This window comes from Protomyctophum parallelum, assembly GCF_964188405.1.
Source record: "Protomyctophum parallelum genome assembly, chromosome: 1".
Taxonomy (NCBI): Eukaryota; Metazoa; Chordata; class Actinopteri; order Myctophiformes; family Myctophidae; genus Protomyctophum; species Protomyctophum parallelum.
In genome coordinates this window covers 12,131,606-12,147,570 of record NC_139697.1, presented here as the reverse complement: position 1 = coordinate 12,147,570, position 15,965 = coordinate 12,131,606, and the positions used below count along the sequence as shown (strand labels likewise).

Below are 15,965 nucleotides of genomic sequence, written 5' to 3'. Positions count from 1 at the left end.
AAACTCCCCTTCAACGGGAAGACACCCGGCTTGAACAGACCCCAGGCTCTAGGTGGGCGGCCAGCCATCTGCCTTACCCAGTTGGAGAGAGATAGAGATAGAGAGAGAGAGACAGACAGAGAGAGACAGAGAGAGACAGAGAGAGAGAGACAGACAGAGAGAGACAGACAGAGAGAGACAGAGCGAGACAGAGAGAGAGACAGAGACACAGAGGGAGAGTGAGAGTGTGTGTGTGTGTGTGTGTGTGTGTGTGTGTGTGTGTGTGTGTGTGTGTGTGTGTGAGAGAGAGAGTGAGACTGAAAGAGAGAGAGAGAGAGAGAGTGAAGAGAGAAGCTAGCTATAATTTATGAAGTACATTTCAATGAAATAAAGGAAATCGAAGGAGATCCACAAGGGAACGGCTGTGGCCATGCTGTGACGTCATATATGACTGTATGACACACCTATGAAGTATGACTCCATATTTAGGCCAGGTTTAGGGCCGCTCAGAGCCCCTGTTGGCTTCCAGTAGAACATGCACTTTCGTTGCTGTCGAGGCAGAAACCTTTTATGTCCGTATTTTAACTTTTTTTGTGTTTTTTCCGTAAATTAACGCCCTACTTGATCATTCACAAAAGCATCGAAAGTAGAAGATCCACAAGCTCAAAACGTGGTGCAAAGCGACACGTGTTGAGCTTGTCGATCTGCTACTTTTTTATTTGAATCCTGAAAAGTGTTTTGGACATATGAGGTTTCAACCCAACAGAGAGTCAATTATTTCAAAATGTACAACAAAGGAAGAATAGTGCAGCTGCACCAGAGACACATACTGTACAGAGTACAGACACACTAGAAGAGGGCTAGACTTCTGCTCTGCAAAAGACAAAATAACGCAATCTAATATTTTATTTATTTTAGCTGCCTCTCCACCCTACTCGCCTCCTGTTGCTCACAGGGTGCAGAGAGTAGAGTACCGCAGAGAGGCAGCGCAAAACCACCAGCTATTTACTTCGCTCGAAAAAAGCCTGTAGTCGGATTTCAGTAAATAAAGACATCAAGCATAAGGGTACGATTGTATTGTTTTTTATTGTAATGTATTTTTGTTATGATATGGATCTCCCTTGGGTCTGAAATAAATAATTGATTGAAGATTCAATATGCGTTTTGGTCCTAAAGTACGGTGATGTCACCTCTAATGTCACATCACCTCGAAAATGTACAGGTCGACAGCCCTATGTCGTGAGTCGTGACTAAGTCACTAACATCACTAACAAACTGTGTGTGTGTGCGTGCGTGCGTGCGTGCGTGCGTGCGTGCGTGCGTGCGTGCGTGCGTGCGTGCGTGCGTGCGTGCAGAAGGGAGTTTTTCCACAGCGTGGTTGATTAGTATCAGATCCCATGCAGCTCCTGGAATGCTTATGTTGGCAGCACGGCTCGCCGGCGGTTCACAGAAAGAAAATCCCTGAAAACATCATTCCCTCTGCTCTGTCCCCTACAGACTACACAGCAAAGCCTTTTCCCTATTTTAGTCATGAGAGAGAGGAGGAGAGACGAGCCAGGTAACCACAGACAGAGAGAAGAGAGACGATGAAGAGAAGAAAGACCAAGACAGGCCAAGAAGAGAAAAGGCAGGAGGAGGCCGGGGGGAGGAACTGGAGAAAGAGTCATCCTGGATTAGAAACATGAGCTCCGGGTCGATATGATGATGACTCCACCATACTGACCTCATTTATGATGGGAGGGAGAGAGAGAGAGAGAGAGAGGCAGCAGGAGGGGAACAGGGCGAGGGGAAAAGGAGGCGAGGTACGCAGGATGAGGAGACGGATGGAGGAGAGAGGACAGAGAATGGCAAGAGGACAAGAAGGGAGGAGGACAGAAGTGTGGAGCAAGAGAGCGAGATTGAAGGGAAACATTAAACATTGTGCTCATGACCATAATTATGTTCAGAGAGAGAGAGAGAGAGAGAGAGAGAGAGAGAGAGAGAGAGAGGTGCTTAGAGTAGTTCACCCAAAACATTACTTATTTTCTATCAATTACACACATCAATGACAATCACATACCCATGAAGCCTTCTGAATTCATTGTGTTTCCCGAGCCAATCATTTGATGACCGGGAGGCTCGGTCTGGGTGAACCTTTAACCCATTTTGGGCAGAAACCCCTTTTGGTGTTTTAAACAATGTTATAATTTAGCTATTGAAAAATAGCAGATCTACAAGCTCATAGCGCGCCACTACGAGCTTGTAGGTCTGCTATTTTTGAAAAATCGTGAAAATATTTATTTCAGAAAACTGGAGGATTTAGAAGATTGTTTTTAATTTTGAGGTCAGGCCTAAATGGGTTAATGTGCACTCTTTAATGTATGGCTTTGTCATTGTCACACACTGAAAGTATCTTATCTCGCGCTGTAAGCTTGTAGATCAGCTATTTTCAGCATGTGACAGCGGCATACGATAAAGTATATGAAAAAGGCTAAGGGCTAGGAAAGACACAAGAAGCTGTGGTTGTTGTCGTCGTCCGGCGAGAATAAGCGAAGAGAGGCGGTTCTGTTCCGCGGTCGAACCCAGCGACTTATTAGGAACAATGAGCGCAGACAGACAAATGTAAATAATAAATATAGAGCTGCTGGAGGAAGCATTAATTTCTACCATGATTCATTCGTCCAAAAATATCCACACACAGATGGGGAAATGTGGGCATGTATTTACTACTGTGTCAGAGAGGGGGAAATTATTCACCCGAATGACCATCTGCGCTCGCCGTTGCTTCTCCTTAACCTTTTGTGCAGGCGTCCGATTTCAGAAAATTAAGATAATAAAAACAAAATGTCACAGAATATAACTATAACTGCAGATAAGGTTTAAGGCACTGAGACACGGTCCACACACACAGTCTTACAGCCCCATGATCGCGCGCACACACACACACACACACACACACACACACAAACCCATACATATCATCAGTGGCTCAGTTGGAGTGTGTGTCACACTGTGATTCAGCGCCAGTGACCTTGCCGACCTTGGTGTGAGTCTGTGATTGAGTGTTGGGTTGCTGGCCAGCCGGCCAGGCAGCAGCAGCAGCCTAACGCACAAAAGACTGAGTGTAAATTTAACAGAATGTAAAAAAGGGCCCCTCACCATTTCGCAGTGTACACTGCAGACACGCGCACGCACACGCACACACACACACACGTGCATTGTAACCTGGTGCTGTGCTGAGCTTCACCTAAAGAAACCCAAGTGGATTTTTTTTTCACCGTACCCTCAATGAATAAGGGCTTTGAGAGGAACTTAAGCGCTGTGTGTGTGTGCATGAGGGGCTTAGCAGCACTTTAATGCGCATACCATGTACCGGCACCCACTGGCTTTCTGGAGGGGCTTAAGGAGCTCATGAGTTTAAAAGACGAACGCTGAATTCAAGACGACAACAAACAAAAAAACTACGTGAGAGACCATGAAAAGCAAACAGAAGCCTGCCTTACTGAGGCCATGAAAGGGTAGATTGCTTAATTGCTTAATTATGTTTGCGCAGCAATTCAGAAAACAAATATCTTTTCATGATGTGGAACAAAGACAGGCATTCACACATGTTGGTGAACTACATTAACATGATCCGTTTGTCATTTAAACCCCTCCAACAGCAAAGCAAAGTCCAACATTTACCAAGTCATGATGTCATAACCATGGTATGGATGGATCGTTTCAACGATGTAGACAAACTGATTCACTAAAGGATGACAAAAGGTATGTACAAAAGTAGCATATACAAATGACAGCAACCATAGCACCCCTCCAACACACGTCCATCAGCAACACATCATGGATAAGATACAACACCAAACTAGGGTTGGGATCATCCAGAACCGGAGGAACCAGATCCAACACAGAGGAACCAGAATCGGTTCCATCACATTTTTGGAACCGATTCAGTGTCACACAACTGTCAGCTGGTATGTGGACATCATATCTGTTATACTAATTACAATACTGGACTGGTGGTTCTTAAACTCTGAGTGTACAAATGGAACCAAATGGACCCGTTACAGACCTGTAAAGGGTCCATTTGGAACCCCCTAGGAATCGTGAAATTAATCGGACCGTTAAGAGGGAATCGACTGGAATCGTTAACATCCTAAAAGGATCCCAAATTGTTTTATAGTACCCTGTATGATGATTTGAGGGTTCCACTGTTTGAGGTAACGCAACAAAGAAATCCTGATCTATTCTGGGAAGATGATGGACAGAAGTTGGACTGGTTATTTAATTATTATTATTATTATATTATTATTAGTAGTATTTAGGACAGCCCAGTTTGTTTCTAGAGCCTGGAGTAGAAGACAATCCCAGCTCTTCTCTTCTCCTGTCACAGGCTTAATGGTGTATTTTATTTTATGTTGTATATTATGTAATCTGCCTCGTAAGGATCTGGAGTGTCAGTTTGGTATTCACTTGATCATTGTTTGCAAACCGTCATGTCGGTTTATTGTAATTGTAAACTGTAAAAAGTGTCCTGTAAGTCCATATGGGCTGGGCTTCTTCGGAAGCATGACACTTAAATAAAGAATCAATCAATCAATCAAAAATCCAACCCTACGTTAAACACACTGTTCATAAATGAAGTATATATCCGTCTAACCACCCATCCAAAGGCCTGGGGGGAAAAAGGATGCCTGCTTTTAAAAGAGGTCAGGCAGTTTGTTCCAGAAACGAGTAAGACCTTAAATCAGCAAAAACATCAGACCGATGGCCGGCCGATAACAGTAGGGGTCTCATTGGGGCGGTCATCTGCTGGGTGTGTGCATATTTTGGGGTGCAGTCAGAGCTCACAGGAGCAGTCAGCAAAGCAGGTCGGCAACTGAGGTCGGTCAAGTTCAAGCCCATTGGCGATTCGGCGCACGGTTGAGTTTTCATGTGTGAAAAGGGGGTGGGGTGGAACAAGTTCAGCAGCTGCATTTTTACAACATCTGGTTGTTGTTCATCATGAAAGCCATAGTAATACACAGATATGAAAACTATACTAAGTGCATGTAGGGCAGGCTTATATCCAACTTCTTTACTTTACCGTCCGTGACAGTGTTTGCTTGTGGACGATAAACGGGCAACAACATGTAATGTTTTAAATTCAGTACTCGTTCATATTCCCTGAAGATTGCCTGTGTGACACAGTCATAGATTAGGTTGACAGTCGGGCAGGATCCACTTAAAAACAACTTCTATCTCAACTTCACAGACGGATATTCAATATGAAGCTTAAATAAAGATGGTTGTTTTCTCCGCACATTCTTTCTGAGATAAAGTAGGCATAGGTTTTTGTAGATAATCACTCCTAATAGGCTATGCTATGTTTAACTTTAAATCAAATGCACTGTAGTAGGCTGATAGTCTCAGCATGAGTGTTAGCCTATAACCTTATATAAACCCATTACCAAAAGCATCATGAAAACATACCTTCAAAGTTCACCAGAGAACCACCGAAAGAACAGACACACTTATATGGTAAATGGTGCATTTCTATAGCGCCTTTATCCAAGGCGCTTATCGTATAGATTGTGCATTATATTCACCCATTCATACACCGATGACGGAGGAAACAATGCAAGGCACCAACCAGCACATCGGGAGCAATTAGAGGTTCAGAGTCTTGCTCAAGGACACATCGACACCAACTCTGGGGGAGCCCGGGTTCGAACTGGGAACCTTGCAGTTGCCATCCAGCCACTCTACCCCTGAGCCACCACCACCCCTGCCTCAATTTATACAGTACCAGTACTTTACTGTGCACTGGTGTTGCACACCACAACAGCTCACGCAGCACATAACAGCAAACAGCGCAACACATTGTGAGCTTGTAGATGTGCTGCATTGGGCACCGGTGCATAAAGACATAACTCAGGCTTCATGAGATGCATAAAGCTGTGTCATACACCCTCCACTCCACCTGCTGTGATGAGCTGGACTAGTTCCTCAGGATGGGTCACCTCTCTCCCACAGCGGTCCACCAGCCAGGTGGCTTGTATTTATTATCATAATGCATACATGTCTTGTGTCCATCTATGTAAATCGTGCCATCTGTGTTTTGTTTTGTTTTTTAATGCCAACAGTTGGTTTGCATTTATTATATGAGCTCCAGTCGACAGACGCTAAGTTTTATTTATTGCCTTGAAAAATTGTGTTTGTTTGAGCTGGCTCGAGTTGGCTTTGTGCGAGGCTTAAAAGGTCTTTGAGGAAAATGAACGTGGAATAATTTCCTGGGCCCTGGTAGGGGCGGGCCTGCGACACTCTATAGGACAGGGGTTGACACCAAGGTCTCAGAGGAACTTGCCGATTGGGCAAGTACAGGACTACAGGTCATGTTTTACTTGCCCAAATGTCATGCCCACCTGCCCGAAAAGTAAAGTTTCCATTATAAAATGATAGGAAAAATGTAGAACAAATGAATTAATGTTAAATCCAATCGATATTAACTGCCGAGTGTTGACAGAAACATCACACTTGTGTGAAGTGAGGGGCACTCTTATCATCACATTCCATGCTCAGCCAATCAAATCATCACAAAAGTCATTCCGGACAATCACTTTTAGCGTCTTCACTTTTCTCTTCATGTGTACTTTGCTCAGCCAATCAAATCATCGCTATGGGGTGATCAGCCAATCACAAGCCAATGTTTGTGTTCACACAGACGACAGACCCACATAGCTTTTTGAGGGGCTGGCGCCCGTCAAAAACCAGTATGACTGAAACAGCTAGTTGGAAAAAAGGTAACATTGTTCTTCAAATTCAATGAACCTTTTATTTACTTGCCAGTTGCCACAGGCAGTTGGGCAACCGTTAAGTGTCAATACCTGAGGTATTTTGGCCCATAGCGACTATATGTATCCAGTTTAGTTACAGTAAAAAAGTATTGGCAGACCACTACCTGGTGATCTGAGATTTGTGATTGTTCCTACAGGACCAATTCAAGTATAAGCTCCCAGATCAACGCGGCATGCCAGACTTTTAAACAGCCTTAACAGCTGCCAACGGCAGCTAAATATGAAAACGAGACCTGTTCTACAAAACACTGACGTTGCTGATGACAGTTTAAGTTATCCAGCCGATTTCAGCAACATCCAGCAGATTGAATTCGGTCGACAAGGTCACAAATATCTGGAACAACATTTAGTCAAGGACACCCTGGTATTAAATTACTGGCCGAGATCAAAACCAGGTGCCCCCCTCTATCTGCAGATCTGTCAATAATTAGATAGCGCCAATACATCGGTACAAGCCTAGCCTCTACAAAGAAAACACAGAATCCTTGACATGAGGGATTTTGGATCCTGCTGGATCTTAGAGATAATACACTTCTAATGAGTTGACAGCTAGCCCAAATGCTTATTGTCTCTGTGCCGTACAATCTGCACACGCTACTGTAACAGACGGTGATGGAGAGCCTCATCCTCCTTTGGGAGACGTGAGACAGACCGGATGCCAGTGGGAGGAGGCTGGGACTTGGCCACCGACTGACTCTCGCAGTAGATTCCATCCTGGAGCGCTCCAGTCACAGTGCACAGTCATCTGGCCTGCCTGTTCTTGACAGAGCAGTAAAAGCAGCAGCCTGCAATATTAATGTCTGCTGCGCTGTGCGCGTGCGTGCGTGCGTGCGTGCGTGCGTGTGTGTGTGTGTGTGTGTGTGTGATATGCATAGAGTGCACCATGAAGGTGAGAGGGCTGCAGTGAGAGTGAATGCTGGAAGAAAGACAGGAATACACAGGGGAGTAGTTTTAAGAGGATGACAGACTCCCCAGAAGGATCAGAGGCAGATGAGGGAAGGCTCGGAACAGAAAGGAAAGGAGAAGGCACTACATCGATATTTCCTGCACAACGAAAAACTGTAGAACTGTGGTGTGATACTCCTCCAGACACTAGCATTTTGTGAGTCACTATTTCAGCATATTTGAGCTGTCCACTCCCCTCTGGAGTCTGGCTGTGCCCAATCTGTCGCCCTGCAGCCCTCCACTCTCTCTGAATCTAGAATTCTGCATCCCATCCCCGTTCCTCTTCTCTCTCTCCATCCCCCCAGGCCCCAGATGCTGACTCAGCATATTCTTCAGACTCCCTCCCATTCAGCTAGAAGACAACCTTTATCACCACAGATAGAAGTTTATGGAAGAGAAGGGTTATACATACTGGCCCCAGAGCTGTACTAACTAAACACCCGATATGTCTGTCTGACTCAGAGTCCACTGTCTGGCTGACTGTAGTCAAAAAACATTGTCCTTGGCTTTATGACGTCTGTCTGTTGTGTTATTAATGCAACAAAGCATTTTTTTGCGGGAATCTCACACCTGCCAATAAGCCTTGAATAAGGTGTGATGTAAATGGTGCATAAATATATATATAGATCTTTTATCCAAAGCGCTTTACATAGATTGTAATGCAGTCACCCATTCATACACCGATGGCAGAGGAAACCACGCAAGGCACCAACCTGCACATCGGGAGCAATTAGGCGTTCAGCATCTTGTTCAAGGACACCTCGACACTAACTCTGGGGGAGTCCGAGTCTCCGAGATAGAACTGGGAACCTCACGGACCGTCAAGGTTCCCATCGGGCTGTTCTACCGGCCACTCTACCCCTGAGCCACTGCCGCACAGCCGTCTGCCAATGGGGAAGGCAACGGGATGAAAGACACACTGGTGGTTCTACATTTCACTTCAGACAGCTGTGGCCTGGTGGTGTCTCAATGAAGCCTACATTATACTTTGTCATAAGACATGTTGCTCGTTAGTACTTCGGCTATTTTTGTTCAAGTGACACCAACGCGTCTTATGACAGATTATAAATGTACCATGACAATGCACAGAAACACCACAACCCAGAAAGAGATTCACTTATATTATAGTAATGAGTGGTTGTTGATTTGCAAGAAGTTCAGCAGCTTATGATAATGGTGTGCACACACAGAACTTCGTCAAACTACTTTTCTTGACCACTGCTTGACTGGTGCTCCATCTGTCATCACAGACCGCCTTCATTATTCTCATCTCTCATTGAAGATGTTTTCATAGTCTTGCTGAGTTGACCACATAACACCAGTAATGTCAAGTCAGTTTAAAAATAATTCCTGCAGTTCAATTGCAGCATGCCTTGGAAAGGAGAGGAAAAAAACTAAACAAAAACAAACGAGAATCAGAATGTTTAGTCTGAGTCCAGATCAGCAAGATATCTTCTGGCAAGAAAAGGTCAACATTCCATTCCTATGATATGAAACGCAGCCCAGCGCAAAGAAGAAAGCATGAAGAGAAAACAAGAGAGATGGATGATGAAGACAGAGATGGATTGACAGTGAGAGAGAGAGGGAGAGAGAGAGACCACCTCCAAACAATGAGCTTGTCTTGACCCCTCCCCCACAACCACGCTCCAGTCTGGGCCTCTGACAATGGCTGGCTTCTCTCAAAACACACGCAGTCAGACGCACGCTCACATTCACAACCGTCTGATCCAAAACAAAAACATGCCCCCCCTCCCCTCCAAACAATGCACAGAAAACGCCATGCACTTGATTTAGTAACTATGCTGCTAAACTTCAAAACGACTGCTCTTTATGTAAAAGGATTGGATGGATCATGGTGTTCTTTCAAAAAGGACAAACGTACTGGATCTGTGTGCCGCTTATGGGTGAGAAAGAATGATAATTCCTCAGGCTGAAAATCAGGACCGTTTGAATCAGATTAGCAGAATTTTGAGATAAGACTGCCCTTCGTGCTGCTGATGGCAGATGGTTTTGGTCTAAATGAGCAGCCAGGAAGAGTAGAGAAGACTTGTGAGTGACTGGAACAAAATTATATTTCCACTAAAGGGGAAATCTGCACCTCCCTTCTGTTCTGCTCATTCATAACTTGGTAATAATTCATGAACCATGCAGAGCGATGCTGCAGTGTCTGTCCGGCGCACAGGAAAAAGTCATGGGTGCAAATTTAACACCCGTACAGGGTCTACAAATGGACCCTCAAGAGTTACTGATCCATCATGGTTCCTACCTCTGGTCCATAGCGTTATGGACCAGAGCTAATGGTTCATCTGGATTCTGGCCTGAATTAATTCCTTGAATCCTTCCTCAACTCACCTTGAAGTTGCTGGAGTTCACCCATCCCGTCAGCTCGTCCACGGTCTTGTCCAGCCGCGGTTTGTCGTGCTCCACGTCCGGCGACCGCTGCGGGTCCTGCAGGTAGTCGATGAGGTCCTGGCCGACCTGCAGCCTGCGGGTGACGTCCTTCTGCAGCACCTGCTGGTAAAAATAGTCCATGTTGTCATGGTCCTCCATGGGGGCACAGCTAGGCAGCGGCGGTGCCGTGTAGTGTCGTTGTGGCCCGGAGAGAAGACTGGAAGAGGGTGGCAGAGATCCAGGAGAGAGAGAGAGCCCTGCCTGCCGGGGAGGAGGTTCACTCACTGTGGTGGCCCCGTCAGGAACTATAGTGTGTAATCATTAAACACACACACCCCCCTCCGAAAACAAAATAACAGACCCAACATGTATGTGTGTACCGTCACTAAGCAAACACCCTGTGCAATAAATTAGACTGAAATGAATACGACGTGTATGTGTGTGACCATTAAACCCACACTAATAGACTGAACACCCCCCAACACCTTCTCCCTCCTCCCTCGTTCAAGCCAAAGGCTTAAACTTTGATTTTCCTCCGTTTTGTTTGCTCAGTAAGTTCCAAAGTGCTTCCCCTTTACCCTCCTATTTAAACACAAGTTCCAGAAAGTTCTCTTGAAATGGTATGGTGGTGGGAGGGGGGGTCGCCCGACAGCTCCCTCGAACAGATCCACATGTAACCAGCAGCACTGAGCCGGGAGGGGGGGTCCGCTGAGCTGGAAAACCCCCGACTAACAACGACCTACAGTCGGCCGAGCGAGGCACTAGGGAGCCGCAGGCATCAGTTAGCAAGTAGCATCAGTTAGCCTCCGCAGGCCGCCTTATTGCTGCTAGTACACTCTGCTAGCGCTAGCGGACTCCACCATGGCACACAAATTAAAGTCTCAGAGTCAAAAGCCCGAGCGGTGGAATGAAAGTCTGTTTAAAAAAAAGGGAGCTTCAAATTTCCGTTAAACTTTTCCCGATAACAAAGCTCCAGGCAGCTCCTCCGGCTCAACGTGGTTCCCACAACAACTCTCTGTCAGCGGGACAATAATAAAGCTACAGCCGTTTTATCTGTGGTCCTCTTGCCGCTACGAAGCTCCGCTCCGCTCCGCCGGTCACTGTGCTGCGGTTACAACAAACATACAAACATACCCCATAGCCTGGAGGGACACTCACTGCCGCGCGCGCGCGTGCGTGTGTGTACGTGTGTGTGTGTGTGTGTGTGTGTGTGTGTGTGTGTGTGTGTGTGTGTGTGTGTGTGTGTGTGTGTGTGTGTGTGTGTGTGTGTGTTATTAATACTACTAATAATAATAATTTTAATTTGTATTTTACAGTTTGTGTGTAGTTTCTTACACACATTCCTCAATTCAGATGTAAATCTAAAAGCTCATTCAATATAGGCATTTCCACTTCACAGATTTTCGAGAGAGAAAGTGAATGAAATTACATAATATTTAGATAGTATCATATAGTATGTTGTTGCATTTATTATCAATTCAAATCAAATGAGCTTTATTGGCATGAGAAAACATAATATAGCTCACATTTATATAGCGCTTTTCTAAATACCCAAAGCGCATACGTTTACATTGCCAAAGCAAGCGTCGAGAATATAATTAAACTGTTGAAAATGTGTATTTACATACTGTACAGTTGGAGGGGGTACAGAATTGAGTAAGCACTAAGCAGAGCTATGTCACATACTCACATTGCATCGTTATAAACATGTACAGGGTAAAAAGCTTTTTGAAACGAAATAGCACCAATCCTTTTTTTGCAGTCCTTTTGGGCCAAATAGCAGCATTCTTCTAAACTCAGCAACAAAATCAACCTACACTACTGTCTGTAAGCCAATCACAGTAATCGTTCGGGCATATTCCGTTCAGGCTATGGGATCTGGACCCCCTGCTGGAGGTCTGGAAAGGAGGCGCCAACCAGCGAGGCCGAGGCGAAGGGGTCTTTCGGCACCGCACAGCTGTCCAGAACAGTGCCCGATGGAATATTTAGATTAATAATGATCACACCGTTTCACACTAAATGTGTTTGGTTACTTTGTAAGCGAGGATCTCTAGACCGAGTCTAGTCTCCCAAATCGTCATATATTACAGGCACAACGAAAACCATATATCACAAAAAGAAATTCTACTGTGTTGGGGTGTGTGACTGTCAATTAGATGGATCTTTGGTGACCTCCAGCGGGAAGATGTAGGTAGACATGACTTGATAAAATGTAAATAAGCCATATAATTGAATATCTCTGCCTGGTGTGGTTGGATCATGTATTGCCATTGGTGTGATAAAAGGACCACTTTTCAACCTATTGATCCTCACTAATAATCATGATAAAATAGCACAATTGTTTTCCTACTCGGTCTGTGTCTCATAGCACCAAATGTCACTGGTGGACGGGTTTCTGAACTGCCCACAGCCCTCCTATGACTATGAGACACAGATCGAGTAGAACATTTATTTTGTATTTTATCATGAACATTACATTAGTGAGGACCAATTATAGAAGATAGGTTGAAAAGTGGTGAAGTGGTCCTTTAAGGTTAGGGCAAGGATAGGGGAGAGCGTAGGGACTGAGGTACCATATAGGGGCTAAGCCAAGGAGTAAGGACATACGTGCTCGTGCACGCACTGTGGAGTCTCTTTCTTTGACCGCATTTCCACAGGGCGAGTCAGCACTCTGGACAGAGTTAAGCACCTCGGACAGCGCCAGGTCGTCGGACAGCTCCTAGACGCCAAGGTGTAATTGGGGAGGTAGGTTACGTGCCAAATCTGCCGGTCAATCTGCATATCAATCAGCTTGATATGAGCTCAGTAGGCTGGAGACGATGGAGAACTTCTCCTGCCTGTGACTAGCCTATAGTGGTTCCCAAACGGGGGCCCCAAATGAGTTTGGAGGACCCCCAGATGATTGGCTAAATGTGCAACATTGTTTTATTCTCTCAACAATAAACCAAAACAGCTTTGGATAACCGTGGATATGGTATCCGTGGATATGCACGGCTGATCTGTAGAACGCCCTACCAACAGTAATTAAGACATGTGAATCCCGGCTTGACTCCTTCAAAACCGCTCTCAAAGAGCACCTACGGACGGCTGCAATTCGAAACTGCCCCCCCCCCCCTTTTCCCCTCACTGTATATGTTTCTTTTCCCTTTTTGCTTCCTTTATGATGAATTCCTGTTCTGTTCTTTAACTATATAGAAGTGTCTATTTGTACGTCTCTAAATGTTTTATGAATTGAACATGGTGGACCCTGTTGTAAACAAGTGTAATGCTTAATTGGGTCATCCACTCACAGTTAAGTCTTTGTATTGAGTTTGTGCTTGAAATGTACTGTAATTCTGCAAACTGTTAATAAATATTCCTAATTCCACTGCATCCATCCCTATGATGGGTACATCTGCTATGGGCATTCCATTTGCTTCCAAGTCCCTCCTTATCTTTCTCACACACACACACACACACACACACATATATGGCGACACATGTACGGTTATATCACATAATACAAATTCCACACTAGAGAGCCAAGGCACATTTACTATTAGTTACTTTTATTTATCCATTTCTTTATTTTTTTCATTTTTTTCTTTATTTTCATCAACATAAAACTCCTGTTAAAACAGCTGTCAGAGAGAGAGAGAGGGCATCAGTATCACACAAGTCACAACCACAGCAGCCAGCTTTGTGTCATCTCTGCATCCAAGTCACAGACATGATCCCTCTGTCCAGAGCAGTGGTTCTCAATCCATCCATTTCAGGCCGCAACTACAAGTTTGTAGATCGACTATTTTAAAAATTATTGTACTTTTTGCCTCTTTCTCTTGATTACTGCCGTAATATTCTTTTTGGTATAAAAAAGGTCTTAAAAGTCCTTAAGTTGTCACTTCACTGGAACCCCCCCAAATCATGTGGGGACCCCCTCTGCGGGTCCCGACCCAAAGATTGAGAACCACTGGTCTAGAGGCTGTCTCCAGCATCTTGGCCTGACCAACCCGCTTACAACCTTTTCATGAAAATCTCCAAAGTGCCGGGTTAAGTGGGCATGGAAAATGTAATGATATAAATCAATCGATTGTGTTCCGTCTTGGACCAATGGAACTTATATAGTTATACTTTAAATTCCTATTCATGGGTATCACAATGAAAAGTCTTAAGATTAAAAAAAAGAAAATAAACAATTTCTTTACATTGAATGTTATATTATCATTAAAATCGTGTTTTACCAATTATTTGTGGCTGGCAATACCCTCGCGACCCACAGGTTGGGAATGGCCGCTGTAGAACATTTGGAGCAGTCAAAGCTACTGTGTGGTGCTTGCCTTGTTCTTTTTCATTTCCTTACTTATCCCATATGAGCCCCATTGGATCTGAGATATATACGTCGATGGAACCTTTGACCACAATTGCTCACCAGATCTCTGTCAAATAGAACTCCAATAATTCTACGTTTGGTTGAACATCTCTGGAGTGCCATTTATATCAGGAGGACAGTGTACAATGCATTTAGTTAAAGCTGCAATTCGTAAGGTTTATGTTATGTCCTAAAATCCTTGCGATTCCAATGTGGTTCTCAAGCATGATGGACCACAGTTCTACCTTTCAGTCAAAGAGGAACTTCTCAGTGAAAGAGTAGGGGGAACATGTACTGTATTGTATTACAGTACCAAAGAGATTGATTAAAATCATATTTTATTAATTTAAATAAGTTCCGGATTGCAGCTTTTAACTGACTCTCACTTTTCTTATGACTATCTAAACTTCATGGCACTAATCACGGGTCCAGGCAGGCTCAACCAGACACTCGGTTTGTGCAAATGCCGCTTGACACGGTTGGGTTGTTCATAGTCTTCTTTCAAAAACATTTCCCAAGGTTGGGAATTACTCTTAATACTAATCTGCCATTCCTAATAAAATATCAGGGTGGACACTGGACAGATAGGTTTGCTGCAATAGACTGAACAGACATAAATCCAAATCAATGATGACATTCAACCAAATGCAACATTTTAAAGGAGAAAATAGTTTCCCAGGGCTGCAAATCTTCTTTCAGAGCAGCAAGGAGACCTGTCACTTCATGTTAGCTTCTCTTGAGCCTTGTTTATACTTCATAGTACAACGGTGTCACTTGTCAGAAAGAACAGATCTGCAAGCCAACCACATTTAGACGAGGCTACGCATTGTTAGCTTTAGATCTGTTCTTTTTGGCAAGGGACACGCTTGTGTCCCTTGCCAAAAAGAACAGATCTACTAGCTGGCATATGAAGACAAGTGCTCACTGATCAGCAGTCCTGGAACAGGTTTGGAACGGGGCCTGTTTGTCATCAAAGCTACACAGAGTACGAGAGCAGCCATCCACAATCAGCAGTGATGCCAATACCAGAAGCTTCTGACTGACACAGTCAGTCACCGTTCCTGTCCATAGACAACCGTTTTCATTTCCTTAATTGGTTCATTCATTCAATAAAAGGATAGATACACATCTATCTCCCTCTCTGGACAGACGAGCATGGACAATTTACGAGAAGCACTGACAAAATGAAAAGAAGACAAAAGAAGACAAGAAAATAAAAATAATTTGTCGTAGGCCTACTCCAATCCTGAGTGAGGTGCCGTACATTGTAACTCTTTTGTTTTTTTCTTGCCGATGCAAAACATTCTCTGTACAAACAGAAACACCATCTCAAAAATTTACATTTCTCAGATGCACGAAAAAAAGAATCCCGTTCTGTATCTGGTGCTGCTGTTGTAGGGGGTTTGTTTATTTTCTTTAGTTTTTCGACCCCCCTCCACCAAACGGGACAACAAGGACCGCGTTTCCCAACGAAGCCCCGCCCTTCCCGT

General features: G+C 44.4%; 1 protein-coding gene across 11 annotated transcripts in view; it reads right to left on the bottom strand.

The window, feature by feature from the left end:
- Nucleotides 1-11,216, bottom strand: part of clasp2 (cytoplasmic linker associated protein 2) — a 116,663-nt gene extending 105,447 nt beyond the window's left edge. For all 11 annotated transcript variants that reach the window (XM_083763702.1, XM_083763709.1, XM_083763713.1 and 8 more), the window contains exon 1: nucleotides 10,089-11,216. In XM_083763702.1, the coding sequence (XP_083619828.1) occupies nucleotides 10,089-10,286 (198 nt within the window). In that variant the 5' untranslated portion in view covers nucleotides 10,287-11,216. The remainder of the gene's footprint in view (nucleotides 1-10,088) is intronic.
- Nucleotides 11,217-15,965: the final 4,749 nt, after the last annotated feature.